The 26,068-nt window shown below is 39.5% G+C and overlaps 1 protein-coding gene across 1 annotated transcript in view; it reads right to left on the bottom strand.

Moving 5' to 3' along the window:
* Nucleotides 1-6,608: 6,608 nt before the first annotated feature.
* Nucleotides 6,609-26,068, bottom strand: part of LOC112301902 (tubulin-specific chaperone cofactor E-like protein) — a 199,192-nt gene continuing 179,732 nt past the window's right edge. The window contains exons 24-30 of the mRNA XM_045192705.3: nucleotides 15,838-16,040; nucleotides 14,498-14,661; nucleotides 13,796-14,044; nucleotides 9,610-9,772; nucleotides 8,319-8,406; nucleotides 7,912-8,028; nucleotides 6,609-7,344 (exon numbers count right to left, since the gene is read on the bottom strand). Of these exons, the coding sequence (XP_045048640.1) occupies nucleotides 7,244-7,344; nucleotides 7,912-8,028; nucleotides 8,319-8,406; nucleotides 9,610-9,772; nucleotides 13,796-14,044; nucleotides 14,498-14,661; nucleotides 15,838-16,040 (1,085 nt within the window). The 3' untranslated portion in view covers nucleotides 6,609-7,243. The remainder of the gene's footprint in view (nucleotides 7,345-7,911; nucleotides 8,029-8,318; nucleotides 8,407-9,609; nucleotides 9,773-13,795; nucleotides 14,045-14,497; nucleotides 14,662-15,837; nucleotides 16,041-26,068) is intronic.

Below are 26,068 nucleotides of genomic sequence, written 5' to 3' on the forward strand. Positions count from 1 at the left end.
ACCAAGCCCTTATTATATGAAATGATAAAGGGACTTATCTAAGAAAAAGAAGATCAAAAATAGGAACAGTAAAAATGACAGCAAACTCACAGTTATTAACAACCACACCTAAAACAAAAACAAAAGCAAACTAAGCAAACAACTAGAACAGGAATAGAACCACAGAAATGGAGATCACATGGAGGATTATCAATAGGGGAGTGGGAGGGGGAGGGAGGGGGGAAAGGTACAGAGAATAAGTAGCATAAATGATAGGTAGAAAATAGGGGAGGGTAAGAATAGTGTAGGAAATGTATAAGCCAAAGAACTTATATGTATGACCCATGGACATGAACTATAGGGAGGGAATGTGGGAGGGACGGGGTGGGCAGGATGGAGTTGAGTGAAGGGGGGAAATGGGACAACTGTAATAGCATAATCAATAAATACATTAAAAAAGAAAGAAAACAAGAGAAAACACAAATAACAGTTTTACTTTACACTTAGAACAACAAACAAAGCCCAAAGTGAGTACAAGAAAGAAAATAATACATTTTAGAGCAGAAATAAATAAAATAGAGTCTAAAAAAAAAAATACAAGATCAGTGAAACCTGGAGGTGGTTCTTTGAAAAGTTAAGCAAAATTGACAAAACTTTAAGTAGACTCATCAGGTAAAAAGGAGAGGACTCAAATAAATAAAATAAGGCATGGAAAAGGACAAGCAGCAACTGATACCATAGAAATAAAAAGGATTGTAAGAAAATATCACAAATACCTTATATACCAACAAATTAGACAATAGGAAAAAAACACATAAATTTCTAGAAACATAATCTTCTGAAACTTAATGAGGAATAATTAGAAAATCTAAGTAGGACAATTACAACAAATAAAATTGGAGCAGTAATAAAAAAACTCAAAACAAACAAAAGTCTTGAACTGAATGGCTTTACAGATGAGTTTTACCAAACATTCAAAGAACTAACACCCATCCATCTCAAACTACTACTAAGAGGAAGGAAGACATTCAAGCTCATATTATGAGGCCAGCATTATCCTAATTCCAAAATCAGATAAATAGACTCAAAAAATATATAGGCTAATATCCCTGATGAACATGTTAAAATTATCAACAAAATATTAGCAAATCTGATCTAGCAATACATGAAAAAGGTCATATGCAATGATCAAGTGGAATTTATTCCAGGGATTCAAGGTTGGTACAATACCTGCAAATCTATGTGTGATGTAGTATGTAAACAAAATGACAGATAAAAATTACATGTTCATATGATCAGATGAAGAAAAAGCATTTGATAAAATCTAGCTTCCACTTATGATAAGAACTCTCAGCATAGTAGGAATAGAGAGAATTATTTCAAGGTAACACAGGTTTTATATGAAAAACCCACATCTTGCTGAAAGGGCAGAAACTGAAAGTGTTTCTTTTAAGATCAGGACCAAGACAGGTATGTCTGCTTTACCACTCCTATTCAACGTAGTGCTGGAAGTCCTAGCCACAGTAGTGAGAAAAGAAAAATTAAAAGGCATTCAAATTGGAAAGGACAAAGTAAAACTGTCATTAGTTGCAGATGATGTGATACTGTATATAGAGAACCCTAAAGATTCCATTAAAAAACTCCTACAGCAGATAAATGAATTCAACAAAGTAGCAGGATACAAAATAGATACCCAGAAGTCAGCTGCAGTTTTACATGCCAATAATGACCTATCAGAGAAGGAAACTAAGAAAACCATTACATTTACAAAAAAAAAAAAATACCTAGGAATAAATTTAACTAAATATGTAAAAGACCCGACCTAGGAAATGAAAAGACACTGAAGAAAGGAAATGAAGACAGTACAAATAAGCGGAAGCATTAACAGTGCTCATGGATAGGAAGAATTAACATCATTAACATGCCACACTACCCAAAGCAATTTATAGATACAATGTAACTCCTATCAAGATACCAAAGACATGCCCTGGCCAGTGTGGCTCAGTTGGTTAAAGCATCATCCCATAACTGAAAAGTTGTGGCTTTGATTCCCAGTCAGGGCACATACTTAAGTTGTGGGTTCAGTCCCCAGTCTGGATGCCTGTGATCCTCAGTCTGGGTGTGTATGATTCTCAATCTGGGTGCATACTGCTATCTTGAGAAAGAATAAAACTAGAAGAATCGTGCTATCTGATATCAACAAATACTACAAGGCCATAGTAATCAAAATAGCATAGCACTGGCATAAAAACAGACATACAGATCAATGGAACAGAATAGAAACTCCAGAAATAGACCACAGCTTTATGGTCAATATTTGAAAAGGGAGGCAAAAAATTCCTCATAGCATTATTTTTACTGGTATATTTCCTTGGGCAGGGGAAACAAAAGAAAAAATAAACTAATGGGACTACATTTAACTGAAAAGCTTCTGTACAGCAAAAGAAACCATCAACAAAAATTAAAAGACAATTCCATCCATGCTGTTGCAAAGGGTATAAGCTCCTTCTTTCTCTCTGCTGTGTAGAATTCCATTGTGTAAATGTACCATAATTTTTTTTTTTATGGAACTGCAGAGCATTACGCTAAGTGAAATAAGCCAGGCAGTGAGGGACAAATACCATATGATCTCACCTTTAACTGGAACATAATCAACAAAAGAAAAAAGCAAACAAAATATAACCAGAGACATTGAAATTAAGAACATTGTAACAATAGCCAGAGGGGAGTGGGGAGGGGATAGTGGGGAGAGGGGTCTATAGGAGCTACTATAAAGGACACAAGGACAAAATCAAGGGGGAGGATAGAGGTAGGGGAGGGAGGTGGGACTGGCTGGGGTGGGGTGGAGGGATGGGGAGAAAATGCAGACAATTGTAACTGAATAAAAATTAATTAATTTAAAAAAATTAAAAGACAACCAACTGAATAGGAGAACATACTCACCAATGTTACATCTCATAAAAGGTTAATAATCTGAGTTCCAGCCAAGATAGAGACGTAAGTAGAAACCCTTTGCTTCCTCACACAACCAAAAGGAGGATAACAACCAATCTAAAATCAATGAAGAACCAGAACTGCCAGAAAATGAAACTGTGTGGAACTCTGACAACCAAGGAATTAAAGAAAAGATCAACCAGACCTGTAAGGCAGCGGACTGCTTGGACCAGCTCAGAAAAACTGAATCAAGGCTGACTTAAGGGGAAACTGAGACTCAGAGTTGACTGTGGACTACGGGCAGCTGCCACAGAGGGAGAAACTCCCAGTCTCACATGAGAGTCTATAGGAAAGTGTGCTAGAGAGGAGCAGGTGAGCTGCACTGTTCCCTCCCCACAGGCAGCACAGCAGTGAAGCAAAGAGGGTTGCCCTGCTTGGGTGAGTACCTCAGGTCCCTCCCCCTTATAACTTATCAGGTGTGCCAAGACAAAGAAATATGGCCCAAACAAAAGAACAGAGCAAAACCTCAGAAAGAGAACTAAGTGATGAGGAGATAGCCAAACTATGTGATAGAGAATTTAAAGCCCTGGTAATCAAAATGCTCACAGATCTGATTGAGCTTGGTTGAAAAATGAAAAAACAAATGAAGGATCCCCAAAGTGAAATAAAGCAAAATATTCAGGGAACCAACAGTGACAGGAAGGAAACCAGGACTCAAAGCAATGATTTGAAACAAAAGGGAAAAATAAACATCCAACCAGAACAAACTGAGGAAACAAGAATTCAAAAAAAGTGAAGAGAGACTTACAAACCTCTGGGACAACCTGAAACATTCCAATATCCGAATTATAGGGGTTCCAGAAGGAGAAGAACCACAGCAAGAAATTGAAAACCTATTTGAACAAATAATAAAGGAAAACTTCCCCAATCTGGTGAATGAAATAGACTTCCAGGAAGTCTAGGAAGCCCAGAGGGTCCCAAAGAATTTGGACCCAAAGAGGAACCCACCAAGGTACATCATCATTAAGTTACCCAAGATAAAAGACAAAGAGAAAATCCTAAAAGAAGCAAGGGGAAAGGAGAGAGTTACCTACAAAGGAGTGCCCATTAAACTATCAGCTGATTTCTCAACAGAAACTTTCCAGGCAAGAAGGGGCTGGAAAGTATTTGAAGTCATGAAAGGCAAGGACCTACATCCAAGATTACTCTATCCAGCAAAGCTTCCATTTAAAATGGCAGGACAGATAAAGTGCTTCCCAGATAAGGTCAAGTTAAAGGAGTTCATCTTCACCAAGCCCTTATTAAATGAAATGTTAAAGGGACTTATCTAAGAAAAGTAAGATCAAAAATATGAACAGTAAAGTGACAACAAACTCATAACTATCAACAGATGAACCTAAAAGAAAAGAAAAGCAATGAAAACAAAAACTAAGCAAACAACTAGAACAGGAACAGAATCAGAGAAATGGACATCACACGGAGGGATTTCAGTGGGGAGGAGGAAGGGAGGAATGGTGGGGAAAGGTACTGGGAAGAAGAAGCATGGTTAGTAGGTATAAAATGGACAGGCAGAGACAAAAAAAAAATGGTATAGGAAACAGAGAACTCAAAGGACTCATATGTACAACCCATGGACATGAACTAAGGGGGGAGATGCTGGAAGGTTGGGGGGGCAGGGTGGAAGGGGGATAAAGAGGGAAAAATTGGGAAACCTGTAATAGCATAATCAATAAAAAATACTTAAAGAAAAAGAAATCTGAGACACTAATTTGAAAGAATATCTGCACTCCTATATTCATGACAGCATTCTTTATTGTACAGCGAAGATTTGGAAGCAGCACAAGTGCCCATGCTGTTCTGCCCTGGCATGGAAGGCCCTGGAGAGCAGTGTGCTAAGTGAAAGAAGCCAGTCAGAGAAAGACAAATACCACCTGATTTCACTTACCTGTGGATTCTAATGAACAATATAATCCAAAAAAATTAAATGGACCCATAGATACAGAGAACAGAGTGACAGCTGTTGAGGGGAGGACGGTTGAGGGCTCAGTTAAAAAGGTGAAGAGATTAAATTTAAAAAACTGATAGGCTCAGACAATAATATGGTGATTACCGGAGGGAAAGGGGCTGGAGGGGGCGGGAGGTTGAACAGGGTAAACGGAGGATTAATGGTGATGGAAGGAGACTTGACTTTGGATGGTGAACACACAATACATTATACAGATGATGTATTATGAAATTGTACAGCTGAAACTTCTGTATCCCAAATTTTCCATAAAAATTTTTAAAAATCAATTTCAAGGAAAAAAACAGAAAAACACCCAAACACATAGAGGCTAAACAACATACTAGTAAACAACAAATGGGTTAACAATGAGATTGTAGAAGAAATCAAAAGATACCTTAAGATAAATGAAGATAAAGCAACCAAAAATCTATGGGAAAGAGCAAAAACAATACAGGACAACCTTAAGAAACAAGAAAAATTTCAAATAAAAAAATTGACAGTATGCCTAAAGGAACTAGAAAAAGAACAAAAACAAAGCCCAAAGGGAGTAGAATTAGAAAATAATAAATAACAGAGCTAAAATATATGTAAAAAAAGTCTATAAAATAAAAAAATCAATAAAACTGAGCTGGTTCTTTGATTATATAAAAAATTAATAAACCTTTCACTAGACTCATCAAGAAAACAGAGAGACGACCCAAATATATACAATCAAAAATGAATAAGGAAGAAATCACAAGGGACACGGGAGAAACACAAAAGATTATAAGAAACTACTACAATTAAATACGAGCCTATTGGACAATCTGGAAGAAATGGATAAATTTCTAGAAGCATAAAATTTCCAAGACTGAATCAGAAAGAAACAGAATATCTGGACAGATTGAAGATTATCGACAAAATTTAATTGGTACGAAAAAAACTCACACAAATACCTTGGATGGGATGGCTTCACAGGTGAATTTTACCAATCATTCAAAGAAGTATTACCACCTATCATTTTCAAACTATTTCCAAAGTAAAGTCAAGAGAATGAAAGGCTCTCAGGCTTATTTTATGAAGCCAGCATTACCTTGATTCCCAAACCAGATAGAGACTTTACAAAAAAAAATTATAGGCCAGTATCTCTGTTGAACATTAATTCCCTCTCAACAAAATATTAGCAACTGAATTCAGCAATACATTAAAAAGGTCATATACCATGATCGGGTGGGGTTTACTTCTGGGATGCAAGGTTGGTTCAGTATCTGCAAATCAATCAATGTGACAAAACAAAGTGAAGGATAAAATAATATATCAATAAATTCAGAAAAAAGCATTTGACAAAATCCAGCACCCATTTATCATTAAAAAAAAACAAACAAACTTTGAGCACAGTGGAAATAGAGGGACCTAATAAAGGACATATATGAGAAACCCACAGCTAACATCATAATCATTGGGGAAAAGCTAAAAGTGTTTTGTTTTGTTTTTTAAATCCAGGATGAGAATATTCAGCAGTGCGTTCAGAATCTGGCCAGCAGTGAGGACCTGGTCCCATTGTGGCTGCCTCTGGTTCCTTTCTTAAATCAGAGCATGCTATTTAGTGTGCAAGTCTTAATATCAGTAAGAATGATTTCAGCCACCAAGTAATGAGAATACGTGAACAAAAAGTTTATTTAAGCATAAAACACATTAAAATTATTTGGTTGATTTGTAAAGGAGAAGGATTCGGGTCTGAGGGGATGGGATGGGGATGGGGTTCTCAAGGTCTGCAAACAATATACTCAGTGACCAAGCTGCCAAGGCAAGGTTGAAGGACGCGAGGGTAGGGAAGGACTTCATCATAAAGAGAAGGGAGCAACACATGCACATCATCGGTCAGACACTCCAAACTTTCAAAAGCTTCCTGAGAGGGAGTGAAACCTCCCAGCCATTGCTCGTCAGTGTTGTCCCACAGGTCCCCTCTTTGTAAAACTGTGATCAAGAAACAGCACTGGTTGACAGGTTTCTCCGGTCAGATTTCCAGTCAGACTTTTCTAACTAGAATTTTTTCCTTTACTGGCTATTTATGTGAATTAGAATTTCTAGTGACAACAGTTTGAAATTTTTAGGCAAGATATGTACTTTCCACAACTGGCTTTAGAAGCACTGCTGTGTACTTTGAAAGAGGAGCGTGGAATTTCACTTATTTCCAGATCTCTGACCATGTGAGGCAGGTGGCATCGTGTTGACCAGTGGCAACTGGTCACTTTCATATGGGCTTTGACTTAAGGGCACAAAACTTTTATCCTACAGGGAGTTGAAAAGTGAATTACAGTCCTTTGTATAGTAACCTTGAGTTAATTATGAGGTTATGGCTGATTTATACACAAAATGCCATAATGAAATCTGGGTCATGATGAGAAGGAGCGTCCAAACTTGAAGTTCAGTGGAAGAATTAGAGGCTGTAAAGAGAAAGGAACATAGTAAGTCCTGAGATAAAACATACCTGCTTGATAAAGATCAGATCTCTCTTCAGTTCTCAAGTAAGTAAAGGAAATTACATTGCCAAGAACCCACTTTATCCAAATGTCTGCAAAGAAGCAGAATTAACCCAACCTTTGGAAGACTCCCACTAGCTAACCCCAGTGGGCACCAGGGAAACCATGAGCTGAGGCTACTGCAGGAAATTTTGTTTGTTGAATCAAACATCGCAATTCCAACCACAGCCCAAGTAGACTTGGTGGCCAGATTTAAGGCCAATATTTGGTCTTAAGTAGTTGGGTAACTTATTTTTTTTAAAAAATCACCTGCATCTTTTAGATAAAAGAGTAGGGACCCAAAGGTTAAAAAAAACAAAAAACAAAAACCCAAAATGGTACTAAAATTTCTTGGGAGTTTTCCTAATCTTCTTAATTTCTGGATTTTCATAGGTTAGCAGCTGAATGATTGCACCTCAGCTATGGATCCCCCTCAGCGTGGAGGACTCCTTGTGCCCCGGCGCCCGCCCTGGATGGGAGGTGTGCATCTACCTCTGCAGCTCTTGCCATCCTCCTGCAGCGTTCCTGTCACACAGCTACACAGAGGCCCATCTACCCGGCTCGTGCAAATCTGCTCACACCCTCCGTTGTCCTCACACCAGTCCAGCCCTAAAAAAGAGCAGCGAGTCAAAGTAACTGTGGACAGTTAAACTCTTTGACTCATATCCAAGGGCAAGGCTTGAAAGAGAGGAGAGGAAAAAGAGAAGCCTGATGTGATTGTGAGTTTTTGAGAGTCAAGAAAAAGATGTCATTATGGAAGTAGACTGTCTTCTCAAACTAGTATCTCAACCTCTTCGTTCACCAGGTTCACATTATAGGTGAGACACAGGCAAGAGGTTCCCCAAGCCTTCAAACCCACTGTTTTAATGATTTACAGTGTGTCCGTGAAACATACATACTTTTTCTCCTAATAGGTCCCACTGAAATGATCTGTTCTTTAGGTTCTTTGGCATAATCTGTGGCAATCCTGGAATTTTGTGGGCAATTCTGAAAGACAGAACACCAGTGGGAAAATTTCACACCATTAAGCTGATATCTTTTTTAAAACAATTTATTGTTATTCAGTTACAGTTGTATGCTTTTTCTCCTCATCCCTCCACCCCACCCCGGCCAAACCCCCCTCCCTCCCTTTTTTAAACCTTGTTTTCACCTCTAAGAGGCAGTGGTTCCAGCCTCCAGCTCTACCACTGTTCAGATTAATTAGAACCATTGCCTTTTTGATCACTGAGTTCACTGGGAGTCTAGACTTTATGTTGAAGAGAATTACATATATTCCCCACACTAGGATTAGATTCAAAGAGGCTGCCTTCCTGGGAACCATCAGGCAACAATGTCTGCAGCAGCATGTATAAGTAGCTCTGACTACAATTCACATCTCAATTTTGCAAACATGGGTTAGGTGGAAAACTGGAATGTTAAAAGTTAGGGACCAGTGCAATAAAATCTTAATGATATTAACTATATGTGGCGGTGATGTACCCCTGGCATAGAAGAGAGGATTGGTTTGTCACGTCATCCCACCAGCCCCTCCAGAGCCTCAGGCCCTGGAATGGCTCCAGCTGAGCTATAGAACAACCCCTGTCCAAAGAACATCCTGAGCCCAGGAGTTTGCTTCCATAGTAGAGTGGAGCTTGGCACTGCTCACGTGAGATTAAGAGGCCTGTCCCCTTGAGATGCTAGTGCAAAGTTCTCAAATGGGCCACTTTTGCTTCCCAGGGGACAACTGACAAAGTCAGGAGACATTTTTGGGTGTTGCAACCTGGAGGGAGGCACGGTGCTACTGGCATCTAGTGAGTACAGTCCAAGGAAGCTTCTAAGTGTCTTACAATGCACAGGACAGTCCCCACACAAAGAATGATTTGGTCCAAAATGTCAATAATCCCGAGGTTTGAGAAAACCTAATCTAGTGTTACACCAATGAAACATTGACATTTTAGAGATAGAGGAGTTAAGTGGACATCATTCCACTATGTTCTCTCTCTTGTTGTCCCACCAAAGATGACTGCTGCTTTTAAGCATCTGAGGACTATTCCAATTCAGCCACTTCCAGGTGCTGTGAGGCCTAGAGAGTTCTAGCCACGCAGAACTCTCATCAGCCTCACAGATCCTGGCACTCGTAATTCCCATGCTGGGGAAGCTGGGGCAGCAAGAAAACACTGCTAAGCATTTACTTCTCACATTCTCACTTACTATTTTACAGGAGTACTTTTCAGAGTCACAGAGTGATACTGCACAGTGAAGATGAACTTCATCATAATCCCCGATGAACTTGAAGACTGTGACGTGAAAGCGACAGGTCAGGGAGACACCATTCTCCTCGATGCCAATAGTGTTATCTTTAATGTTCTGACACCTATTCAGAAAAAAAATCTTTGCTTCTTACTTTCATATTTCATATAAAACCACTGTAAATGGTAACAGGGCCTTTGCATTTGAAGGTGATCTCTGGACTGCATGGGTTTGTCATTTATTACCACTCCCTTATATTTACAGTTTATTTTTTTAACTTTTTATATTGTTGTCGACACTATTACAGATGTCCCCCATCTTCCCCCTAGTTTGTTTTAAAAGCATCCAACAGCACCTCCAATTAGTGCCCTAAATACAAGTAAAAACACAATGACTAAGGGGACAGAACTCAATGTCCCTAAGCTTCAGGTTTTCAGTTTTGCGTTCCGTTCCTTCATAATGCTGTGTATTACTGGTATCAATTTAACAAACACAAGAAGATTACTTCTGGGCTTTCTTCAGTTAATTATCAGTTTGGGAGGATCCCATGATTCAAATCCTATGGGAAATCTTCCCTTGTTGAGCTAGGTGTGGGCTAGAGGAAAAGAAAGAGCAGTCAAGGACAGCTGAAGAATTGTCTTGAAGTGACAGCCTCTTCTCTCAGCTCCTCCTCTTCTTTGTGGCATTGAGCCAACAAGCAATGATAGCTACCACCCTCCCTCAGGTACAGATGTCTTGCCTGTCCTCTTTAGAGTTCCCCAAACCTACCAATCTTTTATGCCCCAGGACCTTTTCACATAATGCTCTCCCCTATTAGGAAGTCTTTCTGCAGTTCTCCACATGCATGACTCCTGCTCTTTCTCCAATACTGGTCTATGGCTCCTCTGCCTTTACAAATATTCCTTAGTCCTGCCCTGACCAGGCAGGAACAAGGGGTTTTACCTGGATTTGCCAACAGTACCCCATTGAGCCCCTAGAGGGCACGAATGAAACCATAACCCTCAGTGTGTCCCCCTGCACACACTGTGGGGCATGTCGAGTCTTTGTGGAAGGTACACATTAGTGAATGAATGAATTGTGCTGCCATGGTCAAGGGTAGCTTGTGAGAACAAAGTTCTTTCAATGGATAAAAATAAAAGGGTGACTCTTTTTCTTATGTTTCCTTCCCCTAGCCTACAGAATTAAATAGCTTAGTTAATAGGAAAATTATAAATTGAAATAATCCTTCAGCATTCCCACACATATTGTTTAGTAACTAGTCTGCAAGGCAATAGTCTCCTAATGTTTTGAAACAAAAATTTGCCAACTGTTTCTGTCTTTGTTATTCATTTGAATAATCTAAATAGGCTCAAAGATTCTAAAATATTCACAGCCCTTGATCTTCAAGACCTTCCCGCTTAACCAGAACCCTAACTACCAGAGAGATTACTTGAGGTTTAGATAACAGAAAAACATAGGACAAAAGGAAGGGGTGCAGGGGAAGAAAGACAGTTGCCTTAGTGTGAGCAAATAAGGCAAACACTAGAATTCTTTGTCCACTCTCAGAGGAAAGACTATCCTTTCCTCTGTGTAGGCAAATAAAGAGGAAAGAGACATAACTTGCATGTCCCCAAGCTTCTAAGTCACTAATAGACGCTGGTGCAGTTTCTGCCTTCCACATAGCTGGAGAGGAACAATGACCCCTCAAAATTTTTGTGGCCCCATTTTGCTGCTCATTTATTCAGCATTGAGCATCACTCTTCCTGCAAATTCACTGGAAAAAAAAAACAATACCCACATCTCTCCAAGGTCAAAAAGACTCATGAATTAAAATTCTCCCACATCACAAAATCATTTTGTGCTCAATAACAGTTTAATTTGAAGACTTTCATTCAGATGCTGGAGAAAGCTGAGATCTATGAACATGCTTACTTTCTCTCTCTCCCTCTTGGGGTCAAGTCTATTAACTACTATTTTTAAAATGCTCAATGCCACAGTGACCTTCAAAGGAGGCACAAAGCTATCATCTGGGCTTGCATTTGATAGTGGCTCAGATCTTAGCCCTTTCATTTTGGGAAAGGACTATGACAGGGGAGGGAAGACAAATTGAGAAAAGGAGAATTGTGATGTTAGCCTGAGCACTAGGCCTACAAGACATGAAGTAATCACCAAGTCCTTCCCTTTGCCTCTCAAGAGGCTAAAAACCAATTCAGAAAGTCAAATGCTTTAGTGATTCCTTTGCTGAAACATCCAGTTTGCCTCAGCAACCCATGCCACAAGCCACACCTGGCCAGTTCGGAAGTCAGTGTGTCTTGAAACCTGAAGGATTCTTCCTCTTCTTACTGGCTGGGTAGCCTAGGGTTAGCTGTATATCTAATCTCTCTAAACCTGTTTCATCCACAAAAAGTAGCTATTTATTGCTTGCCTGCCAGGACCATACCTTTCTTCTTTTGAGGAACCATCTCCAACCTTAAAGCTAATTATGGTATATACAGCACTCACTTCCTGACTACCACATGGTGCCAACCCAAGATACACCTTGGCATATTGACTATTTTAAGGTGAATGAATTTGAGTCAATGGCAGAAGTAGGAAGGTCATCCTGACTTTCTCCTTGACCCTTTTCACCTGAAACATGTCATAAAACTTTCATGTGAGAGGTATTCCCCCGTACCTCGAGGAAAGGAGCATCCTTATCTCCAAAAACAAAGGGACTCAGAGGAGACCCTGAAAAAAGAGGCTTGGTGAGTTTCTCCAGTTCACTACAATCACATCATACTCTGACCTATCATACTGCTCTATGAATGCCCACTCTTCATCTAACCTAGCATAAAACACTCAGCTTTAACCATTTCTTTGGGTCTTAATTTCCCTATGAAGGCTCCAGTGTCAGGTAAAACTTGTACTAAATCAATCTGGATGCTTTTCTTCTGTTACTATGTCTCTCTTTAATTTTCAGTCTCAGTTAAGGACCATAAGAGGGTTGAGGAGAACTTCATCCTCCTCAACACCAGGCAATTTCGTGTTGCAGCCCCTCCAAACAAAGGAGAAGATGTGATCCGAGAGAGAGAGAGAGAGAGAGAGAGAAAGAGAGAGAGAGAGAGAGAGAGAGAGAGAGACGAACCATGCCCCTCTCCAGGAGTTCCTGAAGGAGGGTCAGAGGAATGCTCACTCTTTGTGGCTCCAACACTGTAAGAACACAAGCCCAGGATTGCCAGTGTCTAACAAGGTTGATCAGAGACAGGAAGAAACAGAGACAAAGACAAGGGACAGCTTCTGGCCCCCTGAATCCAATAATATCTGAAGCTATTTCCACTTCTGTGATTTGTTTTTGTGATTGTTAACCACCTTGTTTTTTGCATAAGCTACTTTGAATTGATCTCTACCACATTTAACAGAAAAAAATTTGATCAGTCATCTGCTTTAAGAATTATTGTATTAGGGTGATGAAAATGTTCTAAAATTAGATTATGGTGATGGTTGCACTCCTCTTGTAAATTTATTAAAAATCACTATATTTTATACTTTAAAAAAGTACATTTTATTTTGTTTAAATATGTATGCAGTAAAGCTGGTAAAAGAATTATCATTGCTTGACACAACCAGTGTTTTAAAAAATAAAGATAATTATCATTATTGTTTGATTTACAGTCTTTTTGATTCAGTCAATGGATTTTGTTTCCTAATCACTATATTTCAGAGAATATGCCAGTTGCTGGTCATAGAGTGGTGACTAAAAAGAAACTTTTTTATTTTATAGGTTATTATTCTAATTATTTTTAAATTGTAATAGATGTCCTGGTCACCTTCAGTTATTCTCATTACATTCTTTCACTTGTAGACGATCCACATTTCTCTCAAACTGAAATTTAAAGTAGGCAGGATACATTTGTGGTTAATGCCATATGCACTGGGGATCTACCTCAAAATTGCAGTGTGACTTTAAGCAAGTTGCTGCTCTCACTAAGCCTAAGCCTTCTCTTCTATAATATGAGGCTTCTAATATCTCCCTTAAAGGTTGTAATAAGAATTTGATAGTTTGTGGATGCAAAATGCTGGCCTTGTAAGTAGTCAACAAATATCAGCTCCTATTCCGCTCTCTAAAAAATGATGTAGACTAACATTGCCCTAAAGGCTCTGAGACTGTCCTTAATGAGAGGCTACGCACCCTTCTTCAATGATGAAGTAGCGAAGTTTATCATTGCTGTCACGGGAGGGTGTTGCATAGCATTTGTTCAGGGTCAGGATCAGATGTGTGGCATCAGCTCCAACCACAAAGACCCCTACATACAGCACATCTCGAGTTGTCAACACCACTTCACCCTGGCGATAAGGATGTTTGTAGGAGGCATTTTTGTAGAGTGCCATCTTGGTGGTGAAGCTGCCTTCTTGGGTTGGAACTGTCAGGTTAATGACGCTAAAAGGGAAAAAATCATGAGGTGGAGTACCTCACACAATTATATTCATTCAATCACCTACTATTTTTCCAAGCTGAAAATGAAGAGGGAAGGCAAAGTAGATAGTAGCAAAGTCTAAGGCTGCACTGTCCAAAATGGTACCCATTGGCCACAGGTGGCAATTTAAATTAAATTAAATTAAATTAAAAGTTCAATTCCTCAGCAATCCCAACCACATTTCTAGTGCTCAATAGCCATATATAGCGATTGTATTCAATAGTGTGGATACAGAACATTTTCATCATTATAGAAAGTTTTACTGAACAGTGCTAGTTTAAGGAAGAAAATAAGAGGCAGAAAATATGAATTATTTTTCCCAGTGCTTCAAAGGTAAAAGCTGGCCATTTTGACTCTGCCAACCCTAACTGCCAATGCAAAGACACAGCAAGGTGCGCAGCTTGTGTGGTCTCTACCTGAGCATGGGCTTCACAACAGAGTCCAAGGAGATCTTGATGTCCAGCTCATAAGCACATGAGAATTCCACGTTGATTGTACGGTCCCTGGTGATGATGTTGCCAGTATTGTTGGCGCTTTCTATCCAGATTGTGTTCTTATACATGATATGAGTGCCGTTGGACTGCAGAGCAAAGGGAGGTCAGATATCATTAACTCTGGGAGTGAGGGTGTGGGTTGCATTTCAAATTCATGCCCTAAAAGTGGAGAAAAGGCTTCATTTCATACATATCTCAGAGGGTAGTAGAATCAGTATGGAGCTAGGTTCAGAATTTAAAAAAAAAAAACCAAAAAACATATTACAACAGATATCAATGACACGCTTTAGTCTGATAACCTTGGATAACAGAGATTGACTTCATGAATTCTAACTATAGCCAGCTCCCAGGTACCTCAGGGAACCCAAGCAGGGAACAACAGGAAGGACCACCATCACAAGTTAATACAGTCTTCTTTTTTATTTTTAAGAGAATTTATTTATTTTTAGTGAGAGAGGAAAGGAGGAATAAAGAAAGGGAGAGAAACATGTGTGAGAGAAACAGATTGGTTGCCTCTTGCATGTCCTTACCAGGGACCTGGCCACCAACCCAGGCATGTGTCCTGACCAGGAACTGAATTGGTGACCTTTCAGACTACAGGCTGGTGCTCAATCCACTGAGCCATGGGAGCCAGGGCTACAGGTCTTCTTATTAATTCTTAATGTTCTTAATTCAAAATCTGTCCTCCAACAAATATTTTATGAGATGCACCCACAAACACCTTCTTATTCCTTTTACTGCCTGATATAAGTGTTAATAAAAACAGTTACCAAACACACACACACACACACACACACACACCAAGAAGGAACAGGAAGAAGAAAAGAAACCAGAGGCTTTGCTAGCCTATGTATTAGATAATCTGACACCAAAAGTTGGGACCTTGCTGTATTTTTTTTAAATGATATCTGGGACACCCTTACCTCCCAAAATAGCTAAATTCAGCTGTATTTACCTGGAAGAATAATAAGGGTAAGAGAGGTAACAAAATTTTGTGAACATGCCCAGCAAAGGATAACAGCAGATAGAGCAAACCAAGGAAAGAAGCTTGTCACCTGCTGTGCTCTTTCCATGCAATCAACCACTTATCACTAAATAATCGTTCTCCTTATGTCTTCCATTTTCTACATATCTTTTGCTGCTTTCCATGGAGGATATTTCTAACTGGACCATCATGAAGTTGGCTTTAAGGACAATCAACGTGCAAACACCCTGACAGTTACTACCTCTGCCAGGTGCTCTTTCCAGCTTCAGTTTCTCACCTGTACAATGTTTCCACAATTCCCTTTGGTGTTGTTGATCTGAAAGGAGATAAAATCTTCCCCTTCAATGCCAGTGCACTGTCTGTCATTGACTCTCACACCCTCTCTCTCAAAGCCAAGCTGGAAGAGTTTGCACTTCGATATGGACACTTCCATCTGGGATGCCTTGCAGGTCACCTCGGCATCAATAATGTCATGTGAGTCTGTGGGAAACAGCGATTATGAAAGTCACATGAGCGAGAGCTGTTCTTGCTGCAGAGATCAAGGTGAGGCATCCATTACAGTTGCTTTTAGAAAAAGCTAATAACCTGCACAAAGGCTGTGGCATTTCTAACTAAGCTTTGATCAAACCAAATGAGGATCTGAATTCATTCAAAGCAGTAACTGGGGCATTGTAGAACCTTTGGTAAAAAGAAAAAAGCAAACAAAATATAACCAGAGACATTGAAGTTAAGAACAATCTAACGATAGCCAGAGGGGACAGTGAGGAGAGAGGTTTACAGGAACTACTATAAAGGACACGTGGACAAAATCAAGGGGGAGGGTGAAGGCGGGGGAGGAAGGTGGGTTCGGCTGGGATGGGGTGGAGGGATGGGGAGAAAATGCAGACAACTGTAATTGAATAACAATAAAAATTTAAACAAAGAATATGTAGTGCTTTTAAGTTTGTGAATAAATAAATGAAATATATTTTAGAATAAAAAAGATGAAAATACTAATAAAGTGTTTTTTCTTCACAAACCCAGGAATTTCCTTGCAGTTTGGTGGTAGCTACTTTTCTGTAAGCTACATACTGCATCTGACTCATTGTGACTTACCTCAGGAACCTGCCCCAAGTGAGAACAGTACTGGCTAAGTCACCCAAAGCCCCAGCTTGTTCCCAGGTGAGCACTAAGACCTCTTGTTTTGACACACCAATTGACATTCTCTGTGAGTACACGAACACAAGCTACATAAACAGAGAGGCATGTTCATCTGCTTAGGGGAAATACTCAAACACCACAGGCTGTCTTCTCCTACAGAGCCTTCCAGTCAATTAGGCTTTCACTGTCTAACAATGTTAAATCCAGCACATGCCATCTGAGTTTCTTGGTTCAGGTGAGGGGGAGGATCTCGGAGATAAAGCAACCCCCTACATGACACCACGGGAGTGCTCCCACTGTAAGAGGATAGTGGTTGGGAAAAGGACCTAGAGTCCTAGTGGGTTACTGTTTGTTTCAAATATTTTAGTTGTTTCTTTGGGACCCACCTAAAACTGGAGCCAGATAAAGCTGGCTTTAAACGAGTCTTAAACAGTTTTTGTTTTTCCTAAGCAAATTGTTGTTCTACAGATTATCCTCTTATATTTATTATTTATTTAAAGTATATTTTATTGATTATGCTGTTACAGTTGTCCCAGGTTTTTCCCTTTGCCCCGCTCCTCCAGGTACCCTCCTTCCCTGTAGCAGTCCCTCCTCCCTTAGTTCATGTCCATGGGTCATGCATAGACTGGTAAGTTCTTTGGCTTCTCCATTTCCTACACTATTCTTAACATGTCCCTGTCTATTTTGTGCCTACCAATTATGCTTCTTGATCTCTGCACCATTTCCCCCATTCTCCCTCTTCCCCCTCCCAACTGATAACCTTCCAAATGATCCCCATACCTATGATTCTATTCCTGTTCTGGTTGTTTGCTTAGTTGGTTTTTGTTTTTATTTTTTGATTATTTTTAAGATTTTATTTATTTTATTTTTTAAAGAGAGAGGGGAAGGGAGAGAGAAAGAGAAGGAGAGAAACATCAATATGTGGTTGCCTCTCACACACCCCCTACTGGGGACCTGGCCCATGACCCTAGACTGTGCCCCAGGCATGTGCCCTAGATGGGAATCAAACCAGTGACCCTTTGATTTGTAGGCTGGCACTCAACCACTGAGCCACACCAGCCAGGGCTGTTTTTATTTTTTAGATTCAGTTGTTGATAGTTGTGAGTTTGTTGTCATTTTAATGTTCATAGTTTTGATCTTTTTCTTAAATAACTCCCTTTAACATTTCATGTAATAAGGGCTTGGTGATGATGAACTCTTTTAGCTTTACCTCATCTGGGAAGCACTTTATCTGCCCTTGCGTTCTAAATGATAGCTTTGCTGGATAGAGTAACCTTGGTTGTAGGTCCTTGCTGTTCATCACTGTGAATATATCTTGCCAGCCCCTTCTTGCCTAGAAAGTTTCTTTTGAGAAATCAGCTGAGTCTTATGGGAACTCCTTTGTAGATAACTATCTGCTTTTCTCTTGCTGCATTATACATTCTCTCTTTATCTTAAACCCTTAGTATTTTAATTATGATGTGTCTTGGTGTGGTCCCCTTTGGGCCCATCTTGTTTGGGATTCTCTGTGCTTCCTGGACTTTTATGCCATTTCCTTCACCAAATTAGGGAAGTTTTCTTTCATTATCTTGTCAAATAGGTTTGCAATTTCTTGCTCTTTCTCTTCTCCTGCTGGCACCCCTATGATGCAAATGTTGGACCTCTTGAAGTGGTCCCAGAAGCTGCTTACACTACCCTCATTTTTTTGGGATTCTTTTTTCTTCTTGTTCTGATTGGCTGGTTTTTGCTTCCTTATGTTCCAAATCATTGACTTAATTCTCAGGTTTATGCACTCTACTGTTGTTTCCCTGTACATTGTTTTTTATTTCAATTAGTGTATGCTTCGTTTCTGACTAGATCTTGTTTATGCTGCTGAGGTCCTCACTAAGTTCCTTGAGCATCCTTATAACCAGTGTTTTGAACTCTGCATCTGATAGATTGCTTATGTCCATTTTGTTTAGCTCTTTTTCTGGAGTTTTGATCTGTTCTTTCATTTGGGCCATGATTCTTTGTCTCCTCATTTGGACAACCTCCCTGTGTTTGTTTCTATGTATTAGATGGTGCTGCTATGACTCCCTGTCATGGTAGCATTGCCAAATGTAGGAGTGTCCTGTGGGTTCCAGGGGCACAGTCTCCCCGTGTCACCAAAGCTGGTACTTGAGATGTACCTTCTGTGTGGACTAAGTATCCCCCCCCCCTTGTAGTTGAACCTTGGTTGCTGTTGACAGACCAATAGGATGGATTTACCCAGGCCAGTCAGCTGCAAGGATTGGCTGTGACCACTGACCACCAACCTCCGCCCTCTGTGCAGGCGCAGGGTGGTGGTGCTCTGAAGTGGTCTGTAGCTATCCACTGGATGCACTGGCCATGGAGTTTTCAGGTGGTGCAGGCCAAGGTCAGCCCCAACCTGTGTTTTGCCTAGGGCCTCCCTTCCTGAGCTATAAAGCAATATGAGAAAACTGCTGCTTGTGCTGGGCTAGGAGATTCCCAGGTGAAGCCAAGATATGAAACTAATTTGGCTGCTGCTAGTGCCTGGTCTGGAGCTTACTGAGGCCAGCTGTTGCCTGTTTGATAGGTTTTAGAAGTTATGAAGCAGCCATTCATATGGAAAAGCAGCTTGGGTGGGCCCATAAATTAGGCGGGGCAGACTCTCTGAGGATATCTAAGGTGAGTAAAACAATGTTAGTCAGGTTGATGGAGTCTCAAATACAGCACCAACCTCCTGGCTCCATGGCTCTGGGGGGGGGGGGCGGGGCGGCGGGGCACTCAGAAAAGGACAATGTCCTCTGCTTGCCCTGTTGCAGACACTTCAGCCTCTCCCCGTATGCCACTGGTGCCCTTTCAGCTGTCACCCCAGCACAGGAACTCAGAGTGAGTCTGAGTAGGTGAGTCCATGTGTGGGTTCTTTAATAGGCACTGCTTGTGGCTCCAGCAGTTTCTTCCATCAACTTAATCCCCACTGGTTTTTGCAGCCAGAAGTTGTGGCAACTTATCTTCTTGGCACTGGAACTCTGGGCTGGGGAGCCTGGTATGGGGCTGGGCCTGTACACACCTCAGATATCCATCCTGAATTTTTATTCACCACAGGTCGGTGAGAGACCAGCTGTCCTGCATCTGAGCCCCTCCTACCAGTCTCGATGGATGTGATTTCTTTAATTCTGTAGTTGTCAGACTTCCATTCAACTCAATTTCTGGTGGTTCTGAGTGATGGTTGTTCTATACTTTAGTTATAATTTTGATGTGGTTGTATGAAGAGGCGAGCCATGTCTGCCTACATTGCCATTTTCTATCCTCTTTTAAATACTACATTTATCTTTAAATAAATATGCCAGTTGTGCTAAGCACCTTACATGTATTTTCTCATTTACTTCTCATAGTACTCCTATGAAATCAATTTATTCTCACCTTCATTTTACTAAAGACTGGGTCCCTGCTATTATTGCCCCATTTCACAAAAAAACTTAGACTTAAATATATTAAATAATTTTCCCAAGCGAAACAGCTAATAAATGGTAGACTATTTTATTTTATTTTTGATTTAATCTTTATTGTATTTTTTCCATTACCATTTAGTCCCCTTATAGTCCCCTCCCCCCTGCAATCACCACACTGTTGTCTGCGTCCATGAGTCTTTTATCCTTTTTGCTCAATCCCTCCTCCCCATAACCTCTTCCTACTTTAGCTGTTATCCTGCTCTCTATTTATGAGTTTCTGTTTTGCTTGTTAGTTCAGTTTGTTCATTAGATTCCACATGTAAGTGAAATCATATGGTATTTGTCTTTCTGTGACTGGCTTATTTCACTAGCCATAATGTTCTCCAGGTCCATTCATACTGTTGCAAAGGGTAAGATTTTCCTCTTTTTTATGGATGAGTAGAATTCCATTGTGTAAATGTCCCATAGTTCTTTTATCACTCATCTATTGATGGATACTCAGGCTGCTTCCATATCTTGGTGATTGTAAATATTGCTTCAATGCACATAGGGGTGCTTATGTTTTTTTTTAAATTAGTGTTTTGGGTTCCTTCGTATATAATCCCAAAGGTGGGATTGCTTGGTCAAAAGGCTGATCCACTTTTAATTTCTTGAGGTATCTGCATACTGCTTTCCACAGTGGCTGCACCAATCTTCATTCCCACCAACAGTGCAAAAGGACCCCACTTTCCCCACATGGTTGCCAGCATTTGCTGTTTTTTTATTTATTGATGATAGCCATTCTGACAGGTGTGAGATGATATCCAATTGTGGTTTTAATTTGCATTTCTCTGGTGATTGGTGACGTTGAGTATCTTTTCATATGTCTACTGGCTATCTGTATTATCTCTTTGGAGAAGTTCTATTCATGTCCTTTGTCCATTTTTTAAATTGTGTTGTTTCTGTGGTGTTGAGTTTTATAAATACCCTATAAATTTTGGATATTAACCACTTATTGGATGAATCAGCAAATATGTTCTCCCATTCTATGGGCTGTCTTTTTGTTGATGATTTCCTTTGCTGTGCAAAAACTTTTTAGTTTCATGTAGTCCCACTTGTTTATTTTTTCTTTTGTTTCCCTTGGCTGGGGAGATATACCTGATAAAAAATTTCCATGAGCAATGTCCAAGATTTTGCGACCTCTATTTTCTTCTCGGATTTTTATGGTTTCCGTTCTAATATTTAAGTCTTTGATCCATTTTGATTAATTCTTGTGTGTGGTGTAAGAAGGTGGTCTAGTTTCATTTTTCTGCACAGATCTGTCCAATTTCCCCAACACTGTTTATTGAATAAACTATCTTTAGCCCATTGTATGTGCTTGCTTCCTCTCTTGAAAATTAGTTGACTGTAAAAGTGTGGGTTTATTTCTGAGCTCTCTATTCTGTTCCATTGATCTACACGTCTGTTTTTATGTCAGTATCAGACTGTTTTGATTACTATGGCCTTATAGTATAGTTTGATATTAGGTAGTGTGATTCCTCCAACTTTGTTCTTCTTTCTCAGGATTGCTGTTGATATGCAAGATCTTTTGTGGTTCAATATAAATTTTTGAAATATTTGTTCTAGTTCTGTGAAATATGTCATTGGAATCTTGATAGGAATTGCATTGAATCTATAGATTGCTTTGGGTAGTGTGGGCATTTTAATGATGTTAATTCTTCCTATCTATGAACATGGTATGTGCTCCCACTTATTTGTATTTTCTTCAATTTATTTTGTGAATGTCTTATAATTTTCCTAGTACAGGTCTTCAACATCAATGGTTAGGTTTATTATTAAGTATTTTATTCTTTTTGAAGTGATTGTGAATGGGATTGTTTTCTTAATTTCCCTTTCTATTAGTTCCTCATTGGCAAATAAAAAGGCAACTAATTTCTGGATATTAGTTTTGTATCCTGTCACTTTGCTGAATTGTTCTAGTAGCTTCTTGGTGGGATCTTTGGGGTTCTCTATGTACAGCATCATGTCACCTGCAAATAAAGACAGTTTTACTTCTTCCTGTCCAATTTGGATGCCTTTTATTTCTTCCTTTTGTCTGATTGCTATGGCTAGGGCTTCCAGTACTATGTTGAATAAGAGGTGAGAGCATACATCCCTGTCTTGTTCCTGATCTTAAGGGGAACACTTGTAGTTTTTGCCCATTAAGTATGATGTTGGCAGTGGGTTTGTTATATATGGCCTTTATTATGTTTAGGTATGTTCCCTCTATTCCCAGTTTGCTGAGAGTTTTTATCATAAACGGGTGCTGATTTCATCAAAAGCTTTTTCTGTTCCAGCTAAAGGTGAGATCATATGGTATTTAACTGGAACATAATCAACAAAAGAAAAGAGCAAATAAAATATAACCAGAGACATTGAAATTAAGAACAATGTAACAATAGCCAGAGGGGAGTGGGGAGGAGATAGTGGGGAGAGGGGTCTATAGGAGCTACTATAAAGGACACAAGGACAAAATCAAGGGGAGGGTAAAGGTGGGGGAGGAAGGTGGGACTGGCTGGGGTGGGTGGAGGGATGGGGAGAAAATGCAGACAATTGTAACTGAATTTTTAAAAAAAGCTTTTTCTGCATCTATTGACATGATTATGTGGTTTTTATCCTGCATTTTGTTTATGTGGTGAATTTATAGATTTGCAAATGTTGTACCAACTTTGTATTCCCAGAATAAATCCCAGTTGATCATGGTGTATGATCTTTTGGATGCATTTACTGTATTCAGTTTGCTAATATTTTGGTGAGGATTTCAGTGTCTATGTTCATCAGGGATATTGGCCTATAATTTTCTTTCTTTGTAGTGTCTGTATCTGGTTTTGGAATTAGGATAATGCTGGCCTTGTAAAGGGAATTTGGGAGCTAGCCCTCCTCTTGTATTTTATGAAAGAGTTTGAGAAGGAGAGGTGTTAGTTCTTCTTGGAATGTTTGGTAAAATTCACCTGTGAAGCCATCTAGTCCAGGGCTTTTGTTTGCTTGGAGTTTTTTTGATTATTGCTTCAATTTCATTAGGTGTAATCTGTCTATTCAGATTCTCTGATTGTTCCTGATTTACTTTTGCAAGATTGTATATTTCTAGGAATTTATCCATTTCATCCAGGTTGTCCAGTTTCTTGGCATATAATTGTTCAAAATATTTTCTTGCAATCCTTTGTATTTCTCTGGTGTCAGTTGTTATTTCTTCTCTTTCATTACTGATTTTATTTATTTGGGTCCTTTCTCTTTTTTTCTTGATAAGTCTGGAGAAGGTTTGTCAATCTTGTTTATCTTTTCAAAGAACCATCTCTTGGATTCATTGATCTTTTGTATCCTTTTTTTAAAGACTGTATTTTGTTTATTTTTGCTCTGATCTTTATTATTTACTTCCTTCTACTCACTTTGGGCTTTGTTTGTTGTTCTTTTTCAAGTTCCTTTAAGTGTGAAGTTAGATGGTTTATTTGAGTTTTTTCTTGTTTCTTGAGATATGCCTGTAATGCTATGAATTTCCCTCTTAGGATTGCTTTCCCAGTGTACCACAGATTTTGGATTGTTGTGTCCTCATTTTCATTTGTTTCAAGGTATCTTTTGATTTCTTCTTTGAGCTCATTGTTAACCCATTCATTGTTTATTAACTTATTATTTAGCTTCCATGTCTTTGTGTGTTTTTCAGTGTTCTTCTTGTGATTGATTTCTAGTTTCATAGCATTGAGGTCAGAGAAGATGCTTGATATGATTTCTGTCTTCTTAAATTTATTGAGACTTGTTTTTTGTCCTAACATGTGGTCTATCTTATAAAACATTCCACGTGCACTTGAAAATTATGCACATTTTGCTGCTTTAGGATGAAATGTTCTGAAGATATCAATGAAATCCATTTGGTCTAATGTGTTGTTTAAGGCTACTGTCTCCTTGTTGATTTTCTGTCTGAAAGTTCTATCCATTGAAGTCAATAGACAGTTAAAATCCCCAACTATGACTGTATTTCTGTCAATCTCTCCCTTTATGTCCATCAAGATTTGCCTTACATATTTAGGTGCTCCTATGTTGGGTGTGTAAATGTTTACTAAGGTTATATCCTCTTGTTAGATTGTTCCCTTTATCATTATGTAGTGTCCTTTTTTTGTCTCTCACTATAGCCTTGCTTTTAAAGTCTATTTTGTTGGATATAAGTACTACTACCCCAGCTTTTTTTTCTTTTCCATTTGCATGAAATATCTTTTTCCATCCCTTTACTTTTAGTCTGTGTGTATCTTTCAATCAGAGATGGGTCTCTTGAAGGAAGCATATATGTGGGTCTTGTTTTCTTATCCATTCAGCTACCTTCTATCTTTTGGTCATAGTATTTCGGCCGTTTACATTTAAGGTGTATATAGATAGATACGTATGTCATTTTATTGTTATTTTATTGTCATTTTATTGTTAGACTGTTTTCCTCTGTTTTCTTCTTTTTCTTCTTCTTCCTTCTCCTCTTTCTCCTCCTCCTACTCCTTTTTCAAGCAAGCCCTTTAACATGTGTCGCAGTACTGGTTTGGTGTTAACAAACTTCTTTAGCTTTTTCTTGTCTGGGAAGCTCCTTATTTCTTCTTCAATTTTGAATGATAGCCTTGTTGTGTTAAGTAGCCTTGGTTTTAAGTTCTTACTTTGCATCACCTTTGAATATTTCACGCCACTCCCTTCTGGTCTGAAATGTTTTGTTGAGAAATCAGATGACAGTATAATTGGTGCATCCTTGTAGGTAACTCTCTGCTTTTCTCTTGCAGCTTTTGCAATTCTTTCCTTGTCTTTAAGCCTTGTCATTTTAATTATGATGTGTCAGTGTAGACCTCTGTGGTTCCAACTTGTTTGGGGCTTTCTGACCTGCCTGGACTTGTGTGTCTTTTTCCTTCACCAGATTAGGGAATTATTTGGTCATTATTTCTTCAAATAAGTTCTTGATCCCTTGACTACTCTGTTCTCCTTCTGGAACTCTCATGATGCAGAAGTTATGCTTCATGTGGTCCAAATGTTTCTTAAGCTCCCCTAATTTATTTAAAATTCTTCTCGCTTTTAGCTGCTCTGCTCCACCTGGGCATTTTTTTCCTGCCTTGTGTTCCAAAACACTGATTCAGTCCTCTTCATACAACCTACTCTTTATTCCTTCCAGTGTATTATTTATTTCAAATATTGGATTCTTCTGACTGGTCCTTTTTTATGTATGGTTCTATATCTTTTATCATGCTGTTGAGTATCCTGATAATCATTACTCTAAGGTTCTGATAAGTCCGTTGCCTGCATTTCATCTAGTTCTTCTGGAGAATTCAGTTGTTCTTTCATTTGAGGTCTGTTTCTTTGTCACCCATTTTGGCTGCTTTGTATTTTCCACCTTAACTGCTAAACTCTTCAGTCATTAAGCCGATTAGTTGTTGATCTAATCAAGATGTAATCAGCAGCCTGGCTTAAGCACCACAGGGAAAGGGGGGAGGTGGGCAGAGTAATTCCTGTGGGCAGGGCTATTGCTTCCCCTCAGGCTGATGCCATCCAGAGAGGAGTGCTCTGCCTAAGAGTGATGTCTCCTGCAGTGTGGGGGATGACTCAGCACATGGATCCTGGTGGCTAACACTTCAGTTCTCTCTCCAAGCTACCAGCCCCAGACTCTCTCAAGTGTCTCTAGTCTACTTTGCTCTCCCTCTGCCAGAGCCCAGGGTAAGTGGCTGCAAATGAAATTTTGTTCTTTGGCCCTTTAAGGGGCTCTTTGAGTCTCCATCCATCTCTCCCTGGCAGTCAAAAACCCTACTGACTTTCACAGCTGGATGTTAATCTGGGTTCTTTTCTGGCTCTTGTGCTGTAGGCTGGGGAGCCCAGCTTGGAGTTCAGACCCTACACTTCTCAGAGGAAACCACTGGGCCACTGAAATATCCCTCCAGCACCTCAGCTGCTGCCCATGGGATCCCAGCCAGCCCTCTTGCATCT

This window comes from Desmodus rotundus, chromosome 7 (assembly GCF_022682495.2).
Source record: "Desmodus rotundus isolate HL8 chromosome 7, HLdesRot8A.1, whole genome shotgun sequence".
In the NCBI taxonomy this organism is placed as follows: Eukaryota; Metazoa; Chordata; class Mammalia; order Chiroptera; family Phyllostomidae; genus Desmodus; species Desmodus rotundus.